The 21,501-nt window shown below is 37.7% G+C and overlaps 2 protein-coding genes across 8 annotated transcripts in view; one reads left to right on the plus strand and one right to left on the minus strand.

The window, feature by feature from the left end:
- Window positions 1-4,648: 4,648 nt before the first annotated feature.
- On the minus strand, window positions 4,649-20,846 carry RCHY1 (ring finger and CHY zinc finger domain containing 1). 2 transcript variants are annotated; one of them, XM_060113413.1, is made up of 9 exons: window positions 20,535-20,846; window positions 15,752-15,871; window positions 15,377-15,492; window positions 9,979-10,057; window positions 8,492-8,536; window positions 8,323-8,381; window positions 8,208-8,234; window positions 7,115-7,235; window positions 4,649-5,299 (listed from the first exon to the last, which is right to left on the minus strand). In XM_060113413.1, the coding sequence occupies exons 1-9, from the start codon at window positions 20,622-20,624 to the stop codon at window positions 5,171-5,173; spliced, it is 786 nt and encodes a 261-aa protein (XP_059969396.1). In that variant the 5' UTR covers window positions 20,625-20,846; the 3' UTR covers window positions 4,649-5,170. The 2 variants fall into 2 exon arrangements, with proteins under 2 accessions (XP_059969396.1, XP_059969405.1); XM_060113422.1 differs by lacking the exon at window positions 8,208-8,234 and having other exon boundaries at window positions 20,535-20,845.
- The window catches only part of THAP6 (THAP domain containing 6), a 32,435-nt gene continuing 31,733 nt past the window's right edge, over window positions 20,800-21,501 (plus strand). For all 6 annotated transcript variants that reach the window (XR_009533824.1, XR_009533826.1, XR_009533825.1 and 3 more), the window contains exon 1: window positions 20,800-21,092. The gene's annotated coding sequence lies outside the window, so the exon portion shown is untranslated. The remainder of the gene's footprint in view (window positions 21,093-21,501) is intronic.

Below are 21,501 nucleotides of genomic sequence, written 5' to 3' on the forward strand. Positions count from 1 at the left end.
TATCAACAGATGGAGAGATATACCATGTTCTTGGATTGGAAGAATCAACATTGTGAAAATGACTAAACTACCCAAAGCAATCTACAGATTCAATGCAATCCCTATCAAATTACCAATGGCATTTTTTACGGAACTAGCACAAAAAATCTTAAAATTTGTATGGAGACACAAAAGACCCCGAATAGCCAAAGCAGTCTTGAGGGAAAAAAACGGAGCTGGAGGAATCAGACTCCCTGACTTCAGACTATACTACAAAGCTACAGTAATCAAGACAATATGGTACTGGCACCAACATAGAAACATAGATCAATGGAACAAGATAGAAAGTCCAGAGATAAACCCACGCACCTATGGTCAACTAATCTATGACAAAGGAGGCAAGGTTATACAATGGAGAAAAGAAAGTCTCTTCAATAAATGGTGCTGGGAAAACTGGACAGCTACACGTAAAAGACTGTAATTAGAACACTCCTTAACACCATACACAAAAATAAACTCAAAATGGATTAGAGACCTAAATGTAAGACCAGACACTATAAAACTCTTAGAGGAAAACATAGGAAGAACACTCTTGGATATAAATCACAGCAAGATCTTTTTTGATCCACCTCCTAGAGTAATGGAAATAAAAACAAAAATAAACAAACGGGACCTAATGAAACTTCAAAGCTTTTGCACAGCAAAGGAAACCATAAACAAGACGAAAAGACAACCCTCAGAATGGGAGAAAATATTTGCTAACGAATCAACAAAGGATTAATCTCCAAAATATATAAACAGCTCATGCAGTTCAATATTAAAAAAACAAACAACCCAATCCAAAAATGGGCAGGACCTAAATAGACATTTCTCCAAAGAAGACAGATGGCCAAGAAGCACATGAAAAGCTACTCAACATCACTATTAGAAAAATGCAAATCAAATCTACAATGAGGTATCACCTCACACCAGTCAGAATGGGCATCATCCTAAAATCTACAAACAACAAATGCTGGAGCGGGAGGGAGAAAAGGGGACCCTCTTGCACTGTTGGTGGGCATGTAAATTGATACAGCCACTATGGAGAACAGTATGGAGGCTCCTTAAAAAACTAAAAATAGAACTACCATATGATCCAGCAATCCCCCTACTGGGCATATATCCAGAGAAAACCATAATTCAAGAGGACACATGCACCCCAATGATCATTGCAACACTATTTACAATGGCCAGGTCATGGAAGCAACCTAAATGCCCATTCGCAGATGAATGGATAAAGAACTTGTGCTGCATATATACAATGGAATATTACTCAGCCATAAAAGCGAACGAAACTGGGTCATTTGTTGAGACGTGGATGGATCTAGAGACTGTCATACAGAGTGAAGTAAGTCAGAAAGAGGAAAACAAATATCATATTAACGCATATATGTGGAACCTAGAAAATGGTAGAGATGAACCAGTTTGCAGGGCAGAAATTGAGACACAGACGTAGAGAACAAATGTATGGACACCGAGGGGGGAAGCCACGGGGGGTGGGGATGGTGGTGTGAGGAATTGGGCGATTGGGATTGACATGTGTACACTGATGTGTATAAAATTGATTATTAATAAGAACCTGCTGTATAAAAAAATAAATGAAATAAATGAAAAAAATGCTAACTGAATTAATAAAGATTATCAAAAAAAAAACTGGAACAATACTATAAAGACATCAATGTGTGGAATCTGGGCTTAATCAAATATACGGTAGGGAACCTGTACATCATTTTGACTAAAATTATAACAAGTAAGTTTAGGAAAAGTAATCTGGCAAGATTAAGTAATCTGGACATGAGGGAGACAGAAAGTGAAATCAGATGGAAGACAACCAAGTAGGTATGAAACTATTATGGGAATGAAAACAGATATGTAAGAACAAATTACAAAAGCAGACCTGCCTAAAGGTGGCATGTAATACAAAGGATTAACTGGACAAGCACAAGGGAAAAAAATCAACATGAAAATGACAAGAAATAAGTCCACTTAGTAAGAAATAAATTCAGTGAAATAATACAAATGGCAAAAACTGTAAGAGAACTTAGAGATGATTAAAGAAATGACACAGACTTTTGAACATCCATTTCAAGTTAATTAATTCACTTCAAATTAATGTATTCACTACTGAACACCTATTAGGTGTCAAGCATCCTATAAGATAGGATGTTGGCTCCTTACTACTCACATTTGTTGTGATTCATGACCAAAATGTTTTTAATTAAAAGAAAATTAAATATGGGTACAATATGAAAATAGGTTTTAGTGGAAAAAAAACAAAAATGAGTTTAAAAATCTATGACACCATAAACACACTACTACTTCAAACATGAGCTAAAGTCAATATCATACACAACTCCACAAACTGGTTAAGAAGACTCTAGAAACTACAAGAGGTAAAAAGTGAACTTGATATACACACTTCATTAATGATAAAAGGGACCAACAGGCTTCCATGCATCAAGAAATTCATAAACATATTGAGTTACTGGTTTTTACAGTAAGTATACTGTACATACAAATCCTATGGCAAGGCAATCTGACTTATTTTAGGGACAGACAATTCTGCTCTACCTTATTTCAGGGACAGACAATTCTACCATACCACCATACTAAAGATCAGACTAAGCATTTAACATTCCTAAGCTTTTTTTAAAGTCTCTATGAACAAGAAAAGAACGAAGTTATCCATTAAAAAATATTAACAGTAGTCATCTCTGAAAGGTAAGTTTTTTTTTTAACCTTCTTTTCCTATCTCTTTCCTACAATAAAGATATTTTTGAATTAGGACAAGCCAAAAAATTTTTTAAGATTTTTCCATTTTAAGTATTATGTATTGAATGCTAAGGAACTTCTGACTGTGAATGAGAACTGTTAAAGGATTTTAAGCATTGAATTGACATGCCATGGACAAACCCTTGAAGGAACCCTTGGTACATAAACTTCAAGGGCATTTGAAAACTACTTCAAGCACATGACTGGATATCATAAACAAGCTTTTACATTACCAAATCGGCATTATTTTGGACAGATTTGCATCCTGAGTTGAAGACATAACTAATCAGATTTAGAGTTAAAAGAAGACAACTGAAAATGGAAGGTCTATCAAATCACAAGCTCCTCCATGACAGATGACTTAGCTATCAAGGGTAGTTTAGCAAAGTGAAAGTTTGAGTTAAAGGCAGCATGGAATAGTGGGTTTGGGGTCATAGACCTGGATCTGATTCCCAGCTCCAATACTGAGTGTCTGTCACTAACTCAAGCATGTCATTTAACCTCTGAACTTCAGCCTTCTCATCTATGAAATGATAGCACCTACCCTACATAATTATGGTAGTGATTAATGCTAATCACTAAGCCTGGCAAACAGCAGATGCTCAAATCAGAACTTTGTTACTATTACAATACTCACTCCTACTCAAAGAGCCAATGATTCTATGATTAAAGCATCAGTATGATTTAGATCAGTTTAGCAGGATTAGATAACAGAAATAAAAAGTAATACAACTGGAAAACTAGTCTTCCTTATCTGTATACTGACTGGTGATACCTACCAAACTATCCCATACCTTCCCCAAATCAAGATCAGCACGAGTGCTCCGCCCAGGCGGCAGAAACGGACAAAGGGAGAGAACACAAGAGCAGAACATGGAAGACAGCAAGACAGGATACAATAAAGAAGATCTGGGCCCCAAACTGGAAATCAATACTGCTGCCCTGACTTCCTTGCCAGCCCAGTGGTCAAGATTCTGTGCTTCCACTGCAGGGCGTGCAGGTTCGATCCCTAGTCAGGAAACTAAGATTCCCGCAGGCCACACAGAGTGGCCAAAACAAACAAACAGACAAACAAATACTGCTACCTTTGTCCAGGTAGAGATTTCAACAAAGAAATAAATGTACCAGAAATGTTAGGATTTTTAGTTAAAAGGCTATCTTCCTTACTCACAGGAGATTCAACTAGCTCAAAGCTGGAAACATAATTGGTGTTTAATAAATACCTGTCGACTGATATGTACACATTTTACTTCCTAACCTAAAGCTTTTTATAAACAGACTAAGTTGGATACTGGGACACTGCTGTAAAAAAGTTCAGGTCATCAAACATTTTTGTGTACCATGTTCCTGAATTAAGAGGTATATTTAATTCCATCACGAGTCCCTGAAAAAGTTACATTTCATGTCCCTTCTACTCATCCATACCTACTTTCAAGCATTTAGAGAAGAAAGAATCCACCCCATTCACAACAAAGACAACCACTGCATACATAAAGAAAAACAAGGAAAAAGCTAGTCAAGTGTGAAGAACACTAGAATGTAACACCATGTAGGCAGGGACTTTGGTCTGTATTGTTCACTGTTATCTCTATAGCATCTAGAACCATAGCCAGCACATAACAGTTGCTCACTAAATAACTGCTGACCGAATAAATTATTCTTTGAAAAAATAATTTCAGACAACCAAAACGATTATTTTCAATGTTGATGGCTTTCTTAAGGCTTAGAGTAGTTCTATTATTTTACCTTTTTCCCAATTACTCTTTTAGAAGAATACTTCAAGATAAAGAAAAGAGGATTGCTCTGAGCCAAAAATAGATAGCCTTGGGAAAAAAACTTTCTATAAAATACTGTTTCAATATAGTTTTATTAGCAGTTATTTCATCAAAATTCACATTTACAGGATCCAAAGGACCATCTTAGAAAATTCTAAAGTATATGTAATTAGATTTTAACAGTAAGATAGAACATATTCTCATAGCACACCCCTTAAAAAGTCAAGAATAATACTGAGAAGTAAGTACAGTTCTATCAAGAACTAGAAATGAATTCTGTGTGCATAGTGTCACTTAAAACAAAGTTCCATGTAAGTATAATACACCTATGGATGTGAATTTCAGTGGCAAACATTAACTTCCAAACAACAGACACCAAAGGAATTTCCAATTAAAACACAAGCATGGTGGCTTTCACTCAATGTAGAGCTGTGATAATTCTATAAAGAAACCCTGAATCCTTTAAGTCCTGTAATAAGATTTTACCCTGTGACACTAATACAAAACACATCAACTCTAATGCACAGATTCTGACGCATCATGATAAAAAGATAACCTTTTTCTATACTAGAAAATGCTGAGTTGTCCAGTGCAGTATAGGCTGGTCATTGCTGATCTACTGAAATTCTACGGCCTCCAGACTGAGCAGTATTGTAGGACTCACAAATATTACATTTCATGCCTAATATATGGAACTGGACTGTAGATTTTCCATTGCAATCATTGCAGAGAATCTGAAAAGAGATGAATTAAAATTAAGTATACTAAACCTTATAGATAGAAAGTGGCACTGTCTGCTCAAAGCAATTCCTCGAAAATCATACTGAAGATATGAAAACATACATATGTTAAGTCTAAAGTTTCCATAAATAGAAATACCTTTTATTTGTTCACTAAAAACTCTTAATAAGAGAATAGCTTTGAATTTAGAAAATGAAAATGTTGATTTGAGCTAAGAAGTCTTATTTTAAAATAGTTCCCAAATAGTATAAATAGTAGTAGCACAAAAATTAACATAGGCATCATAATCAGATCAACACCTATACTAATTCAAAACAACACACAATTTCATTATTTTTTGTTGACACTTAGAATATTATCTTAGTTAACAAAACAAATTTTTACATACTTATAATATTTTTGCTTATTCTTTAATATACTAAGTTCCTAGCCTTCCATGCCTCAAAAATGAATTAAAGTCCAAAAGAATACTTTCTAAAGTTGAACAAATAAAAAGCTTTTGGCTCGTCCCTAAAATGACAATAAGATGCCACTTAGGAATTAATCTCTTCTAGTACTGAGATCCTGAAAAATAAAAAAGGTGTTAACCTGAAAAAAGATCAATAAATTACTATGTGAGAAAAGCATTAGCTTTAGAAGAGCCACACCATAATAAGTAGAAAACATCCAAATTTTCTCTAAATTGTAATTTGGAAAGTAATTCTTTTAAGAATATGATCTAAATGTAGAAAGTAGATTACTCATTGCCTAGAGCTAGAGGATTAAGAAATGACTGCTAATGGCTATGGGGTTTTCCTTTTGGGGTGATGAAAATATTCTAAAATTGATGGTGGTTATGTTTGCACAACTCCAAGAATACACTAAAAAGCACTGAACTGGATATTTTAAATGGATGAGTTGTATGATATGTGAATTATATCTCAATAAGGCTGTTATTTTAAAAAATGATCTAAATAGGACATAGCACACTACAGCCTCTATTAAAACATGACACAACTATCAGTATTACAAAAGTGATCTTTCATTGATGTTACTAACAATTCAATTATCCACATGAATTATGAAATGCACCAGTGTGAATAAAACCGAAAATAATTTTTATCTGGCTTTGTTAAGTGGTTTTTATCTTCTTGTGTAGAAGTATTTGAAATGAAGATGTTTTGAAAATTCATATGTCAAAAAATTATTAAAGCACCAGAAAGCTATCTACTTTCCAATTCTAACCTGTAACTGAATGTACTATGCTGAGACTAGATAGCAGCACATCTCAATTAATGGAGAAAAGATGATCATTCTCCACAAGGCAAAAGGCACAGAAATACCTCTTATATTTTAGATTACAGGCTAAGACCAAATAAAGTCTTAGACTAAAAAGGGTAATAAACATTAAAAACCAAGAAGTAATCTTTAAAAAAAAAAATCAGTAAACATGTTTGCCTGAAATAAAATTTAAAATAATTAAAATTAAAACATAACTAAAATAAAACATCAAACCAGTAATCCACCTCTACTCAGTTACGTTACCAAGTGATTCTGTTAAGTAATATGTAAATTATTCAGAATAAAGTTTTTGCCTGCCATCTAGTGTTGGGAAGAATTTCACAAAGATATTCTTGGATTTTTTTTTCCTGGTCTTTTGAGTTCAGAGTAACTAAAATTTAAAGATTATTCTGTCCTTCCCATTAATCATCACATTGGCATCTACGCCCAAATAGTATTTTTTAGACAGATCTGAGCAAAAGGGCAAAAATAAACAAGAACATCAACAAGGAACCTGAAAAGTTTTTTTAAGCATTGATTCTACTCACATCCACAGTCATGTTCTGATATTCTGATGGCATAGGAGTCTGTGCTACCTCATCATCCAGCTGTCTCCAGTACCTAGTCATATCTAAAGCAGAGTGCATACATAATGGACATCTGTAGCCTCTAGGAGAGATAAAAGTTATTTCCCAAACATTAAACGGGGAGTATATCAACTCAGGTATACAAGAAGATGCATGCTAACTGGTACATAAACCATCCAAGATAGGTATTATTTTATATTTCAAGATCATCTTACAAATCTGGAAACTTTCATAAATATAAAAGTTTTCAATTAAATCCTGTGTCATAGGGTATTTTTTAAACCTACTTCTTTTTCCTCAGTTCTCTAAAATGAAGAGGAATTACTCAATATTCTCTGTAGAATATACTCAATATATTTTAAAAACCAATTAAACTGCTTTTTAGCTAAACAGCCTCCATTTCTTAATCTATTCAAGCAAAGGAGGTTGTATTCCTTAAAACTTATTCAGATCAGATTATTTCCTTTCTAAAAATTCTGAAAAAGTTCCCTTCTATCTGGCTCTTAAAGTTTCTACTCATTAGTTTGCAAGACCAAAATACATTTACACAGTCTCCTCTTTCCTAACTATTTGCATCCCACTTTAGCATCCTTTCCCCACAACAAAATCAGCATTAGATAAATCTTGTTATCAGCTTTTTTTAGCAGGTCATTATACTGAGCCAATAAAACAACTAAGAATTTTGAACAACATGCCTCAGCATTTTTATTTTTTCCAACGCTATGACTGCCTCTGGCAGAGACTGAGCTCCCCAATAAGTAGAGCCAGAAAATGAGAGTTATCTGTCTCAAGTTGCGGGATGAGATAAGGCATAGCAGAAACATGAGGACAAAGGTGTAGTCCTATGCCCCCACCATGCTTTTTGCTCAATTTAACACTACCCATCTACCCAACCCATCTCGAGAGAAATATCTACCATGTCCAATATGGTGCAAGTAACTGCAAGGTTTGCCCATTTCCCCCTTTCCTCAAAAAAACAAGAAAAAAAGGAAAGAAAAGAAAAGAAAACAGAGGTCTTACAATTACAGTTTTTTAAATCCCATGAAACACTCACTCTTTCAACATTTCTTCATAACACGTTCTGAAAAATATAACATTATTTTAATAAAGCAAAAAGTACCTCCACTATTTCCAAACATTTTTTAGGAAAAAAAACAAAGTTACTTTACCTGTGTAAAAGGTGTCCACATGGCAAGACATGAGCAACAATACGGGATGTGTGAATGTCCTGTAAAAGAAAATAAATGTTAGTGCTTAATTACATGAAGACAGTATAAATACCCAGTATTTTAAATTCAAGAGGGGATATCTCCAAAACAAAAAATATTTTAAGCTTACCTCCAAACATATTGGACAATTCTGCCGGGAAACATTTTCAATACACTGTTTAAAAGCAAAACTAAAATTATCAAAGCTTAACTAGATGGAAATGATATAACCATAGTATTAATAATAAAAACTAAGGAAACAATACCAACTTATTAAAGATAATAATGAACATTAATACACATTTCTTATATGTCAGACAAAAATTGAAGTTAACTCTCACAACTATGGCTTTGCACGTTACCTGAAACAATGAAATTGCTTAATATGTCTTAATTATTCAAATTATCTTCATTTTTTAAATAAATAATAACAGTTCATATTATAAAGATTGTACTACATGCCATATGCCAAGTTCATTACCTGTATTACCTCAATTAATTCCCACAACACTAAATGAAACAGGTACAATTATTACCCCATTTTACAGATGATGTATTTGAGGCCTAGAGAAGCTAAAGAACTCCCAAAATTATACGGTAGCAAGAGGTGGAAATATATTTGAGCTCCAACACGGTGCCCACAAGGCCTGAGTTCTTAACTGGACAAGACAGTGTCTGATTAGGTGTGAGGAGGTAAGAGAAAAAGCACCAAGCCATGGATGATGCCCAGGTTTTTTAACTAAGCACCTGAGTAGATGATACGACCATTTACTAATATAAACAATAAAAAATAACTGAGAAACAAAATAAAAATACCACAAGAGAAAATGAGTATACAGTTTTCTAAAGACAACACAGCAAGCATATCTTGCTATCACCCTAAACTCAAGACGGTAAAACCAAACCCAATCTTTCATCTCCTAGAAATTCACAATCTATTAATCAAGTACTTTAAGCCAGCACTAAAAACCTTGGGTGTCATCTTTATTCAGCCCCATTGTTTCTCCCTTATACTCATCACAATATCCCCTATGTTCATTATTCATCTCACCACCTCAGTATTTTAGACCAGTTATTATCTAGTATCTATTTTTAAAACACCCTCGTTAGTCTCTCCATTCTCTAAATTCCTGGATAGAAACAGTACTATAAATGATAGTTTATTAGATTTTCTCCTAAGTAATGAAAAATAATTTTTAACAGGCCTAGGATCATGACATAAAATTTCTACATCCAAATGAAAAATATTTGTCTAATTATGAAAGGAATACTGAATTTTCCTGGAATGCTGTGTTAACAAAAGGTTACACTGCTCTGTATTTCTCCTGTACCACACTTTTTAAAAGCTATTCTTAAAACCAATATCAATGATAAGAATCCATAAGCCAATTTAGAAGTTGTCTACATTATACTAATAACTGATGGAAGTATTCTTATAGATCAGATATTCTAAGGTGTATACTTTAGAATATCTACTTAATACTGCTGAAAGATAAAAAGCGACATGACTGTACTCGGTAATATCTGAAAATGAGCATGCTTTTAAACAAATTAGGATTTGAGCTGTTTTCAAAAACACTGTAATACTTTTTAAATCATGCAAACTGAATTATATACCTTGTGCTTTCCTTGGAGATTTATTGTGAGGCATAAGTTACATTTCAGACAGTGGAAAAAATCTTCCTTTGGACCAATCCTAAAAAAAGTATGAAAAACAAACACGTTTTTTACTACAGTGAAAATCTGTTCATCATATATGAGTTTAGTTTCATTGCAAAGAAAGTTCAAACCACACTGAATAAATGAGGTAAACCCCTACCTCCCCAACAGCGTTCCCCAAATGTAAAAGCACTATAAGCAGAATGGTACCTACCCTTCCATGTCTTTTTTTCCTATAAAATTGCCCATATATATATACAGACACACACACTTTGGGTTTTGTTTTTTACATAGATGGATTCTTTCTATATATCCTGTTCTGCAACTTTCTGAAGAAAACAATTATTTCCTGAAGAGTATTCTATGTATGAATACATAGAACCACTTTATTCCTCTCCACAGTTTCATAATATTACATGGTATGGATAGATCATAATTTTTTAAATATTCTTCTATTGATATAATTTACTATCTTTAGTTAATACAATGATACAGTAAATATCTGTATACAGACATCACTCAACCTACATGTTGATGACTTTTTGTAAGATTCCTAAAAGTGAAACTATGGGGTCAGAGGGCATTGCATCATCAGTTCTGATGCTGCCAAACTGACCTCCAAAGACAGTACAGTTTATACTCCCACCAACAATGTGTGACAGCACCCATGTTCCCCACAACCTAGCCAACACTGGTTACCTATATGACAGACGAATTTGAAAAGTCTTTTTAATTTGCATTTCTCAAATGATGAGACAGGGAGCATATTTTAATGTTTATGAACCATTTGGATTTCTCCCATGGATTGCCTGTTCATGTGCTTGGTTCATTTTTCTACTAGGGTATTTGTCTTTCATCAATTTAAAAGAGGTCTTTTTGGGACTCCCATGGTGGTCCAGTGGTTAAGGCTCCATGCTCCCAATGCAGGAGGACCAGGTTCGATCCCTGGTCAGGGAACTAGATCCCGCATGACACAACAAAGATCCCACACGCGGCAACAAAGATCCTGTGTGCCGCAACTAAGGCCCAGCACAGCAAATACATAAATATTTTTTTAAAAGCTCTTTTTTAAAACTGAAGTATATACTTGATTTACAATATTATATTAGTTTCAAATATACAGCATAGTGATTCAATATTTTCATAGAGGACTCCCCTGGTGGCACAGTGGTTGAGAATCTGCCAGCCAACGCAGGGGACACGGGTTCGATCCCTGGTCCGGGAAGATCCCACATGCTGTGGAGCAACTAAGCACGTGCGCCACAACTACTGAGCCTGAGCTCTAGAGCTTGCAAGCCACAACTACTGAGTCCGCATGCTGCAAGTACTGAAGCCTGCACACCTAGAGCCCATGCTCCGCAACAAGAGAAGCCACCGCAATGAGAAGCCCGTGCACCGCAGCGAAGAGTAGCCCCCGCTCACTGCAACTAGAGAAAGCCCGTGTGCAGCAACGAAGACCCAAAGCAGCCAAAAATAAATTAAAATTAAAAAAAACATTTCATAGATTATACTCCATTTAAAGTTATTATAGGGCTTCCCCGGTGGCGCAGTGGTTGAGAGTCTGCCTGCCAATGCAGGGGACACAGGTTCGTGCCCCAGTCCAGGAAGATCCCACATGCCGCGGAGTGGGCCCGTGAGCCATGGCCGCTGAGCCTACACGTCCGGAGCCTGTGCTCCACAACGGGAGAGGCCACAACAGTGAGAGGCCCGCATACCGCAAAAAGAAAAAAAAAAAAGTTATTGCAAAATAATGGCTATTATTTCCCTGTGCTGTACAATATATCCTTGTTCCTTATCTATTTTATACATAGTAGTTTGCATCTCTTAATCCCTTACCCCTGTATCTTGCCCCTCCCTCCCCTCTCTCTTCCCACTGGTATCCACTAGTTTGTTTTCTATATCTGTGAGTCTGTTTCTGTCTTGTTATATACATTCATTGGTTTTTTTTTTTAGATTCTACATATAAGTGATAACATACAGCATTTGTCTTTGTCTGGCTTTTCACTAAGCATAATACTCTTTAGGTCCACCCATGGCATTGCAAATGGCAGAATTTCATTCTTTTCCTGTGGCTGAGTAATATATGTGTGTGTGTGTGTGTGTGTGTGTGTGTGTGTGTGTGTGTGTGTGTGTGTGTGTGTGTGTGTGTGTGTGTGTGTGTGTGTGTGTGTGTGTGTGTGTGTGTGTGTGTAAGTGATACTGTTATGAACAGTACCACTTGGGGTGCATGTACCTTTTCAAATTAGTGTTTTCATTTTTTTCGAATATGTACCCAAGAGTGGAATTGCATATAGTATCATATAGTAGTTCTACTTTTAGTTTTTTTGAGGAACATTATTTAAAGGAGCTCTTCACATATCTTGGGTATTAATCGTTTTCACTTGCATGTTACAATTATTTTTCTGGTATGTCATCTTTTGTCATACAGTCATTTTAATTCTTATGTAATAAAAAGACGTATTTCCCTTTATGCCTTATGCTTCTGCCTCTGGTCTTGAAAAGACTTTTGAAACCTATAGGTCATGAACATATTCCTCTATATACTTCTGATACTATGGCTTATAATTTTTATATTTTTCTTTCATCCATTTGAAATGTATTAGGTATGGTAACTATGGCTTATAATTTTTATATTTTTCTTTCATCCATTTGAAATGTATTAGGTATGGTAAAGGTGAGATTGCTAGTTGTCCCCACATTTCTCTCATACCTCTTCTTGCACAACAACAGAACATTTAGCTAGGCACAGGGCTGTCCAGAATAAAAACTATTTTCTAACTTCTCTGAAGGTATGAACAGAAGAGACAAATGAAAATTCTGTCTCATGCCCTTAGGAGAAAAGGGTATACCTTCCCTTCACCTATTTCCCCCTTTCCACTGACCAGAATATGGACTCTTCTAAACTATGTAGGCAAGAAAATACCTTATGGATGGCAAAAAAATAAGAGGAACCTGGACTTCTGTTTAATTAACTACATGGTTCAGACTTTTCCATAAGAAACATAAATGTCTACCTTTTTTGAAGCACTTGTTATTCAGAGTTTCTGTCACAACATGCTAAAACCATATTCTAATGAATGCACAGTTTTAGTAATCAATTTTTTGTTCCCAAATGGATAATCAATTTTCCTAATGCCCTTTCCCCTGATCTGAAATGCCACTTTTGTTATAAATTCATATGTATAAATATGTGAATGTACACACACACACTCACAAACACACTGTTCTTCCCTTGATCTATTTGTCTATTCCTGTACAAAGAACACACCATTTGAATTACTCTAACTTTATCATGTTTTGATTATGTGGAAAGGCACCCCCTCCTTGTTATTCTTCCTTTTCAAAATCTGCTTAGCTATGTGAATTTTCTCTTCCAGGTGAAATTTAGAATCAGCCTGTCAAATTCCACAGGTAAAACCCTGCAGGGAGGCTTCCACTACTGCCCAAGACAGAATAAGAGAGACTGGATCTACCCTCCTGCCTAAAACAACCACCACAAAACCCAAACAAAATATATGAAACAAGTTTCACTGAACATCAGGCAATGAAGGACAGTGATCTGTGAGATACAGGAAGCAAATTAAGTGAGCCCTACAATTGCCCCAGTTTACTGCTTAGAGCACCTCCAGGCCAAACAAGTTGAAGGAAGTAAGGCAGAGTCAAAAAGACTTCCTGACTGAGAAGATGGCTGGAGTTCACAGGACAGAGTACCAGAGAGGACAGAGCTGCACAGGGGAGCCCCTCAGGTATTTAGCAGGATACACATCAGTGCGTGCATGTGAGGAAACTACCCAAGGCCAGAGAGAGAACCATCCAAGAGAACTAGAAGGAACAGTGCTCAGCATTCAGACATGGCCAGGATCAGTGCTTACTCCCATCAGCCAGATTGGAAAACCTTAGAACTCATGGGATACTGGGCAGAGTACTCAGGAAGGTACTGAGTAATACCTCAGTAGTGAGGAATAATTATTCCTAGAATAAGCACACCTCCAGATCCATCTAACAAATTATAAAAGCAAGTCCCAGAAGTACCAAACTGTTTCCAAGTAACTTAACTGCATCTCAAAATAAAGCTCACGAAGATTTGTAGGAATATGAAAATATCCCAACAAGGTAAAAATCACAATGTCTGGTATCCAACAATGATCAGTGACACAAAGCAGCAGGAAAACCCAACCAAAAAAGAATAATCCATCAATCAGAATCAATCCAGAACTGACACAGACGTTAGAATTAGCAGAGAACATTAAACCAATTATTATTACTATATTCCATACGTTCAAATAGTATAGACGTGAAAGATATAAAAAAGACCCAAATCAAACTTCTAGAGTTAAAAACTAGAAAAGGTTGTTTGCTTATGATTGGTACATCTTTTGGTATAAAAACAACTACATAAAAGAAAAGAAAGCGATTTAAAATTCTCCAGTGGGATCAAGGAGAAAGGATTAACAGAGAATACTTAAGAGCTCCAGCAGTATTGGTAACGTTCTATTTCTTAAAATGAGTGGCTTGTTGTATTAGTATACTTTAAAACGTACACATGTTACATATATGCTTATGTATACATCTAACACTTCAGGATTTTTAGAAAGAAAAAAAGTCCTATATACCAACATGTCAATAGTACCTTGTCAGTGGGTGATTGGATTTCAGGCTGTTTTATCAATACTTTCATTCTTTCTACTTTTCTGTATTTTCCAATTTTTAAGTCTGTAGTGATTTTATCAAAACTTTTGACAACTTTTTTTAAATTAATCTTCAAAAAGGAAAAAAATCTACCCTCATTTTTTACCTTCGTTGCCTACAAAACACTTCATATAAAAGCGTATTTTCTACCCCAAAGTCAAAATTTAAATAGGCACACAACTGTTGATGGCCTAAATGATGAAGGCATGAAGAAACTTTTTAGAATGGAAATTTTTTTTATCTTGATTTGTGTTGGTAGTAACACAGTATATATATTTGTCAAAAGTTACTGAACTGGGGGCCTCCCTGGTGGTGCAAGTGGTTGAGAGTCCGCCTGCCGATGCAGGGGATACGGGTTCGTGCCCCGGTCTGGGAGGATCCCATATGCCGCGGAGCGGCTGGGCCCATGAGCCATGGCCGCTGAGCCTGCGCGTCCAGAACCTGCGCGTCCGGAGCCTGTGCTCCGCAACGGGGGAGGCCGCGACAGTGAGAGGCCCGCGTACCGCAAAAAAAAAAAAAAAAAAAAAAAAAAAAGTTACTGAACTGGATACTTAAAATGAATGTATTTTATAAGATGTATCAATAATTATATTCCAACTAAGTTTATTTTAAAAACTACTATTCCTCAGATATATCAAAAGCAATTAGAAAAGAATGCATACAGTACCTACAAATTCCACAGTTTTCACAATGATACTGTTTCTTGTCTTTGTCAAACAGATGGCACAAACTGCAATAATATTCTCCAAACAATGTGCTACATTCTTCACAAGTCTGTTGTGCCTAAAAAAAAAAAACACACATGTAACTAAAAAATTAGAGTTTACCAAAACATTCTGAATTACTATTTAAATATCCAGAATTTTTATTAATGTACATGCAGTTTTATCTTGACAAGTTTTTATATACTGAAATCCAAGATAACGCTTACTTTAAGAGCTAAAGAAGCCATACTGGCAATACTCTTGATTAAAATTTTAAAACCACCTTAGGATAATTTTTTTAAAAAGAAAGAAAGTAGAAATTTGTGATAAAATCTTACACGTTGGATTTTTTCACAGTTTATGCACTGCACTTCCTTTACTTTAAAGCGATCTAGCAGATGATCTTCATTGTTATCATGACACAACCGGCAAGAATAAAGCTTGTCACAGCATGGTGCCTAATCCCCAAGGGAGAAAAACAGTTATAAGAAGCAAGAGTAGACAAGTTTGCAATGCAAAAAGAAATTTCCTTCCTCCTCCTCCTTGGAACAAGGTCAAAAGATTACAACCAATAGATCATTTGGTAAACTGACACTGAACATGACATTTCACTGTTTTTCCTTCAACATCTAAATTTCTGTATCAAGCTGAACACAACCTTGTAGTTAAAGACAGAAGAACTGTGAAGGATGCAGTTCCCTAGATTGCAAAACTAATCCCACAACACCCTAAACTCATTCTCAGCCTAAATGGCAGGCAGGCAATTTCTACCTAGACATTCCAGATAAATTCATTTACCAACTTCAAACCCGAAGCATTAAATACTATAAAGATTATATTTTAGTCCTCTTAAGTTTACTAACCATCAACTATGTATCTGATACTTTAGAAGATGCAATAAACGTAAAAAACAGTCCTTGTTTTCAAGAGCAGCAAAGACTGCCAGTTGTCCAACAAAATCTACTGTCTCCTTCTTCCCGGGCACATGACTGCCCAGCTACACTACAGTTTCCTTGCTGTTACCTGTGACCAAATGACTAAGTTCTTACAAACAGAATACACACGGAAGAAATCAGTGCCACTCCTGGGCCTGCGTATTAAGAAACAGGGCATGCCTCTTCCTCCATGGCAAAATAATACAATGGAAAAAACTTGTCCCTAGGATGATCATGTGAAACAGAGCCTCATTACCAAACTGGATCATTCACCTTGAATTGATAGGTGAGAAGAAATAAACTCTTTATTCTTTAACTCACATTACTACTGGGTCTTTTTGCAGACCTTACCCTAACCAGTACATGGAGAAGTCTGCAGGCCAGTAAGCTAACCTGATACTTTGCAGTACACTGTGACCTTTCAGATCCTCTCATTTCTGAAGACTTCCTATGCCATGACTTCCCATAACATAGCTCATTCCTTTCTTATTTTAACACTCAACTGGCTCCTCTTCTTTCCAATATTACTCTTGTCCTAAATCTTAGTTAACTGCACATCCAACAGTGATAATCCCTCCAATACCCTGAACTCTCAGTTCCCTTTCTCACTTCCAATGGCCTTGTCCTCCAACCCTCCTCAGCCACATTCTCAGTCATGCCGCAAAACAGTGGTTCTCAAATATTTTGGTCTCAACCCCTTTACATATAGTCTTAAAAATTATGGAGGATCCCAAAGAGCTTTTGTTTCTGTGAAATTATTATCTATTGACACCTACCATATTATAAATTAAAACTTACAGGTTTTTAAAATATTACTTATTTTTAAAATAATAGCAACAAATGAATTACATGTTAACATAAATAACATATTTTAATGAAAAACAGCTATATTTCCCCCCCAAATAGGTAGATTCTCATATGTGCTTCTGTATCCACTCAGTTTTGGCTGAAGTATATGAAGAAATTTTGGGCTCACACAAATATGTAGTTGGAAAAGGGAGGGGTATTTTAATAACCTTCTTAGAAAATTATGGATATTCTTCTGATACTACACCAAAACTCAACAAATCTTAAGAACAGGTAGTTGCAACATGAAATCTGAAACTAATCAGTGAACTTTTCTCCCTTCCATTGATCTATCTTGCATTGTGAATGGACCTTTTATCCACCCACTGGTCATTTGGAAAATATCAGTTCACTGAATTATGTAGCTCTTCCCAATGTTCCCACATTTGACATGCAATATCAAAAAATCACATTTGTTAACATCACTAACCATCTTATCAGAAAACTAAGTATTGTGAAGCTTTCAAGCTCACAGAAGCTAACACAGGTTTTCCAAAACTCTAATTTTTACATGAAAGCTTGAATTTTATCACTGCTGATTGTTTTCCTTGCAATGACAGTCTCACTTCCCTCCTAGTCGAGAAAATGTCCAGCAAATACTCAAGTCTGATAATCATAGTTCAAGTAAAAAAAGGCCCATTAAAAAAGAAACTCATTCAGTTCATAATCCAATTGCACAGAGCTTTTCCTCATAACAAGCACCTAATATAAGTCTGCAAAAGTGCCTGATGAAAACATCCCATTTCAAACGTACAAAAAGACATGTGTTCAATGGTTGGCATTTTATACAATTAATAATTTTACTGCTTTAATTCTATCAATAACATTATTAAGTGAAACTGGCTTTTTTTTTTTTTTTTAAACTATAGGTTTAGTACAGTTCAGTGCCACTGCCTTGATTCATGTTAAGGTGCTAGCAGTTTTAGTCATTAGTTTCACACATGCTAAAAAAGACAATAATGTCTTAGCAGTACAAAGTAGTCTTCTAATGGGCCTCAGGAATTCCCAGGGGTCCAATCACCCACACTTTAAGAACAAGAACTGAATCCTGTTTTTATCTTAATTTCAAGCATTAAATTCTCTAACCACTACCTCCTCCTTTTCCAACTAATTCCGCTTCTTCCCTTGCACACACCCTAGTTCCTTCCTTCTCTATTTACATACTCACCTACCCAGAACCCCAACTCTGGTTAAATCCAATTCTCTCCAAGCAAAAGCACCACCACAGTGGCTGTTCTCACGTTTAAGTCATAACCCCTAATAAAAAGTGGGCTCTTACTACCATGTTTCCCTAGTCAATTCCTTTATTCTTCCACCATCTAGGACTGAACACTTAGATGATTATTTCATATCTTCTCCTCTCTCTTCAAACCTCAAAAACCTCTTCTTCCCCTATGAAAACAGAAATAATCAAAAGAGAACATTCTCCCACAAACTCTGTCAACCTACTTGCAAATGTACCTCACACTGTCCTTCTGTTACAGCCTACAGCCCATGTTTTTATCTAAGGCCAACTCCTCTCCTTGTACACTGGATCCCATCTTCAGTTTGGCTACTCAAAGACAGGGCTCCTACAGTTTCCCCCTCCCTCCTGCATGATAAATGTTCTCATTTTGGGGGGTCACTTCAAAGAATATACATACATGCTGCAACACCTTACATCCTTCCCTCCCATGGGAAAAAATAAAATCCCATGATCCCACATCTCCCAACAACCACAGCCTCAATTTTTTTTTCTCTCTTTTACAGCACAACTCCAACAATTGTCTATAAAGGCTATGTCCATTTCCACTAATCCCATTCTCTCTTGAATCCACTCCAATCACACTCTGTCCCAACCTCTCCACAGAAACTTTTCTCGTCAAGATCACCAGTGACCTCCTCCTTGCCAAATTTAAAGGCAAACAGCAGCTTTTAATTTAGCTGATTACTTCCTCCTTAAAACTCTTCACTTGGTCTCTGGTATTTAAGGGAAGGGAGGCGGGGGGCAAAAAAGCATTTGATACTCAGGGTCAACTACCTGAGTGCTATGAAACACAGAGGTATTTGTGTGATTTCTTGGGGGGAGAGGAGGAGGACGAGGATGTTGAATTCAGTTTTAGACCTGAAGTTTGAAACTCTTAACACATCTCGATGGAAATGGAATCATACGGATAGCACTCACTCTCCTTAAACAACACCTGGTGAATGACCACCTTTGAAACAGCTTTATCCAGTGCAGTGGAGGAATGGTCACCAAACCACCGCCTACAAAAAAGGCTTTAGGTTATCCTTACACGCCTCATACTTTTTTATGAAACAGGAACTTCTATCACCCATATTTTATATGTGGGGCATTAACCAGTAGTTTTCTCAAAAGTACTGAGTTATCGGGCTTCCCTGGTGGCGCAGTGGTTGAGAGTCCGCCCGCCGATGCAGGGGACACGGGTTCGTGCCCCGGTCCAGGAAGATCCCACATGCCGCGGAGCGGCTGGGCCCGTGAGCCACGGCCGCTGAGCCTGCGCGTCCGGAGCCTGTTTTCCGCAACGGGAGAGGCCACAACAGTGAGAGGCCCGCGTACCGCAAAAAAAAAAAAAAAAAAAAGTACTGAGTTAGCAAAGAGCAGAGCTAAAATTTGGGGGGTAGGGTTGTGAGACTCCAAAGCTTAAGCTTTCTAAGCAAAATCTTTAAACCGCTTCTTGCAAGAAAAAATTAATGAACTTTAATTGGATGGATGCGAATTTTTAAAATTCGACTAGGAATTTTTCTCAAACAGCTAAAGTAACAGTATATGCATACTAGCCACTCTCCTACACATGATTCCCTAATTAGTGGCAATTACATGACTGTCTTCCTATTACACATACGTTTCCTCCTTGGCAGGCTTAGGCATACTCACTGACTCTAAAACGAAGCTGGCAAGCTGTAAAACTTACTTACGACAGGAGATGAAATCGTATTGATTCTACACCTGCTTACCGCTCTTCGCTTATTTCATCACACACCTGAAAGTGATCCTGGAGAAAAGCCGGCACAGGCCTGAGGCTGCCTCAGTCTACTTCCAGCAGCGAAAGACTAAATAAATGAACCTACCGATAAACTAACCAATGTGCAAGGCCAGGCTCTTCCCAAGCAAGACGAGCTTTGCTCGCAAAGCACAACACAAGAGAATAAGTGGGGCCTGTGGTCGCCTTGCCAAAAACGTTCTCTACAGCAGGAACCCAGTGAGAGGGGAAGGTATCCTGACAACAGCTTAACCTCAAACTTGAGCCCCAAAGCCTAAAACCGCCCTGCCTGCCCACCCCGCCCTCAGCCCAGCCCGGCGGAAGCTCGTAGGGGAAGAGCCCACTGAAATCCTCACCTTCAGGAGACATCCTCTGTCATAGTGTTCGCAGCCCCGCCGCACTTGCGCTTGCCCGCGGGCGCCGTCTTCCCGCGCCGAGGCTGCCATCTCCTCCACCTCCCCTCAAATTCCACGGACCCTTCTCCCCGGACGAAAGCTACGCCCTGAGGAGCATAGCAGCTCTACCCTACCCCCTCCCGAGTACAGCTCCCACCGGAGCCAAGATGGCGGCTAGGCACGTGACCCGGGGCAGTCGGACTTCCGGTTCCCGAGCTGACGAGACGGAAGCGAGGGAAAGCGCAATCTCTGTTGTCTGCCTTAGTCTCTGTGTTCGCCTCTAAAGGCAATGACTCTTAGGTTGCCTCCCCTTTTCCCCCCTTAGCTACCCGCCCACACCCTGGGCGTGGTTCGGGGCGAGGAGGAAGGCCCCAGAGGAAGGGCCGCTCTCCGGCCGCATCCGCACCTGTGACAGGGCGGCCCCTCCCTCTCCCGGCGGCGGCCGGAGCCTCGAGAAAGGGGCGGAGCTCGGCCCGGCCTCCTGGCTCTGAGCTGGTCCGGAGCGTGCACAGCCGGCAGGTAGGCACCCAGTCGCTTCTCAGCGTCTAGAGCTCCTTTCTTACGTCCTCTTCTCCTTTACTTCCTCTTCATTCCTTCAGTATATATCCTAACATTTACTTTGTGCCAGTCAGCAGCTACGCCGTGGGGACAAAAGTGAGAAAAAACGCACTCCCCACCGTGCCCTCAGGGAGCTCACAGACTGGTGTCGAGAAAGACGTTCATCGGGGACTCTGAAATAAATGGAGGATTACAGTTTTGAGAAGTGCTAGGAAGGAGACGTGTGTGTTCCCCGAGAGCTAATCCTAGAAGGGATCTGACTTAATCTGGCTGTCAGGGAAGGTTTCCCTGGGGAAGCAACGCTTGGGCTGGGAGCTCAGCCTAGGTTAGGGTACCAGGAGGAGTCAGTGTGCCAAGGTGTGGTGGCGAG

Source organism: Mesoplodon densirostris, chromosome 1 (assembly GCF_025265405.1).
Source record: "Mesoplodon densirostris isolate mMesDen1 chromosome 1, mMesDen1 primary haplotype, whole genome shotgun sequence".
NCBI lineage: Eukaryota > Metazoa > Chordata > Mammalia > Artiodactyla > Ziphiidae > Mesoplodon > Mesoplodon densirostris.

Excerpts from the sequence above, each read along its gene's own strand:
- RCHY1 (XM_060113413.1), bottom strand. The coding sequence starts at position 20,624 with ATGGCAGCCTCGGCGCGGGAAGACGGCGCCCGCGGGCAAGCGCAAGTG. Across the intron at positions 8,537-9,978 it reads ATCTCCAAGGAAAGCACAAG|TGTATTGAAAATGTTTCCCG; the intron begins GTATATAATTCA and ends GCTTTTAAACAG. Across the intron at positions 5,300-7,114 it reads ATCAGAACATGACTGTGGAT|ATTCTCTGCAATGATTGCAA; the intron begins GTGAGTAGAATC and ends ATCTCTTTTCAG.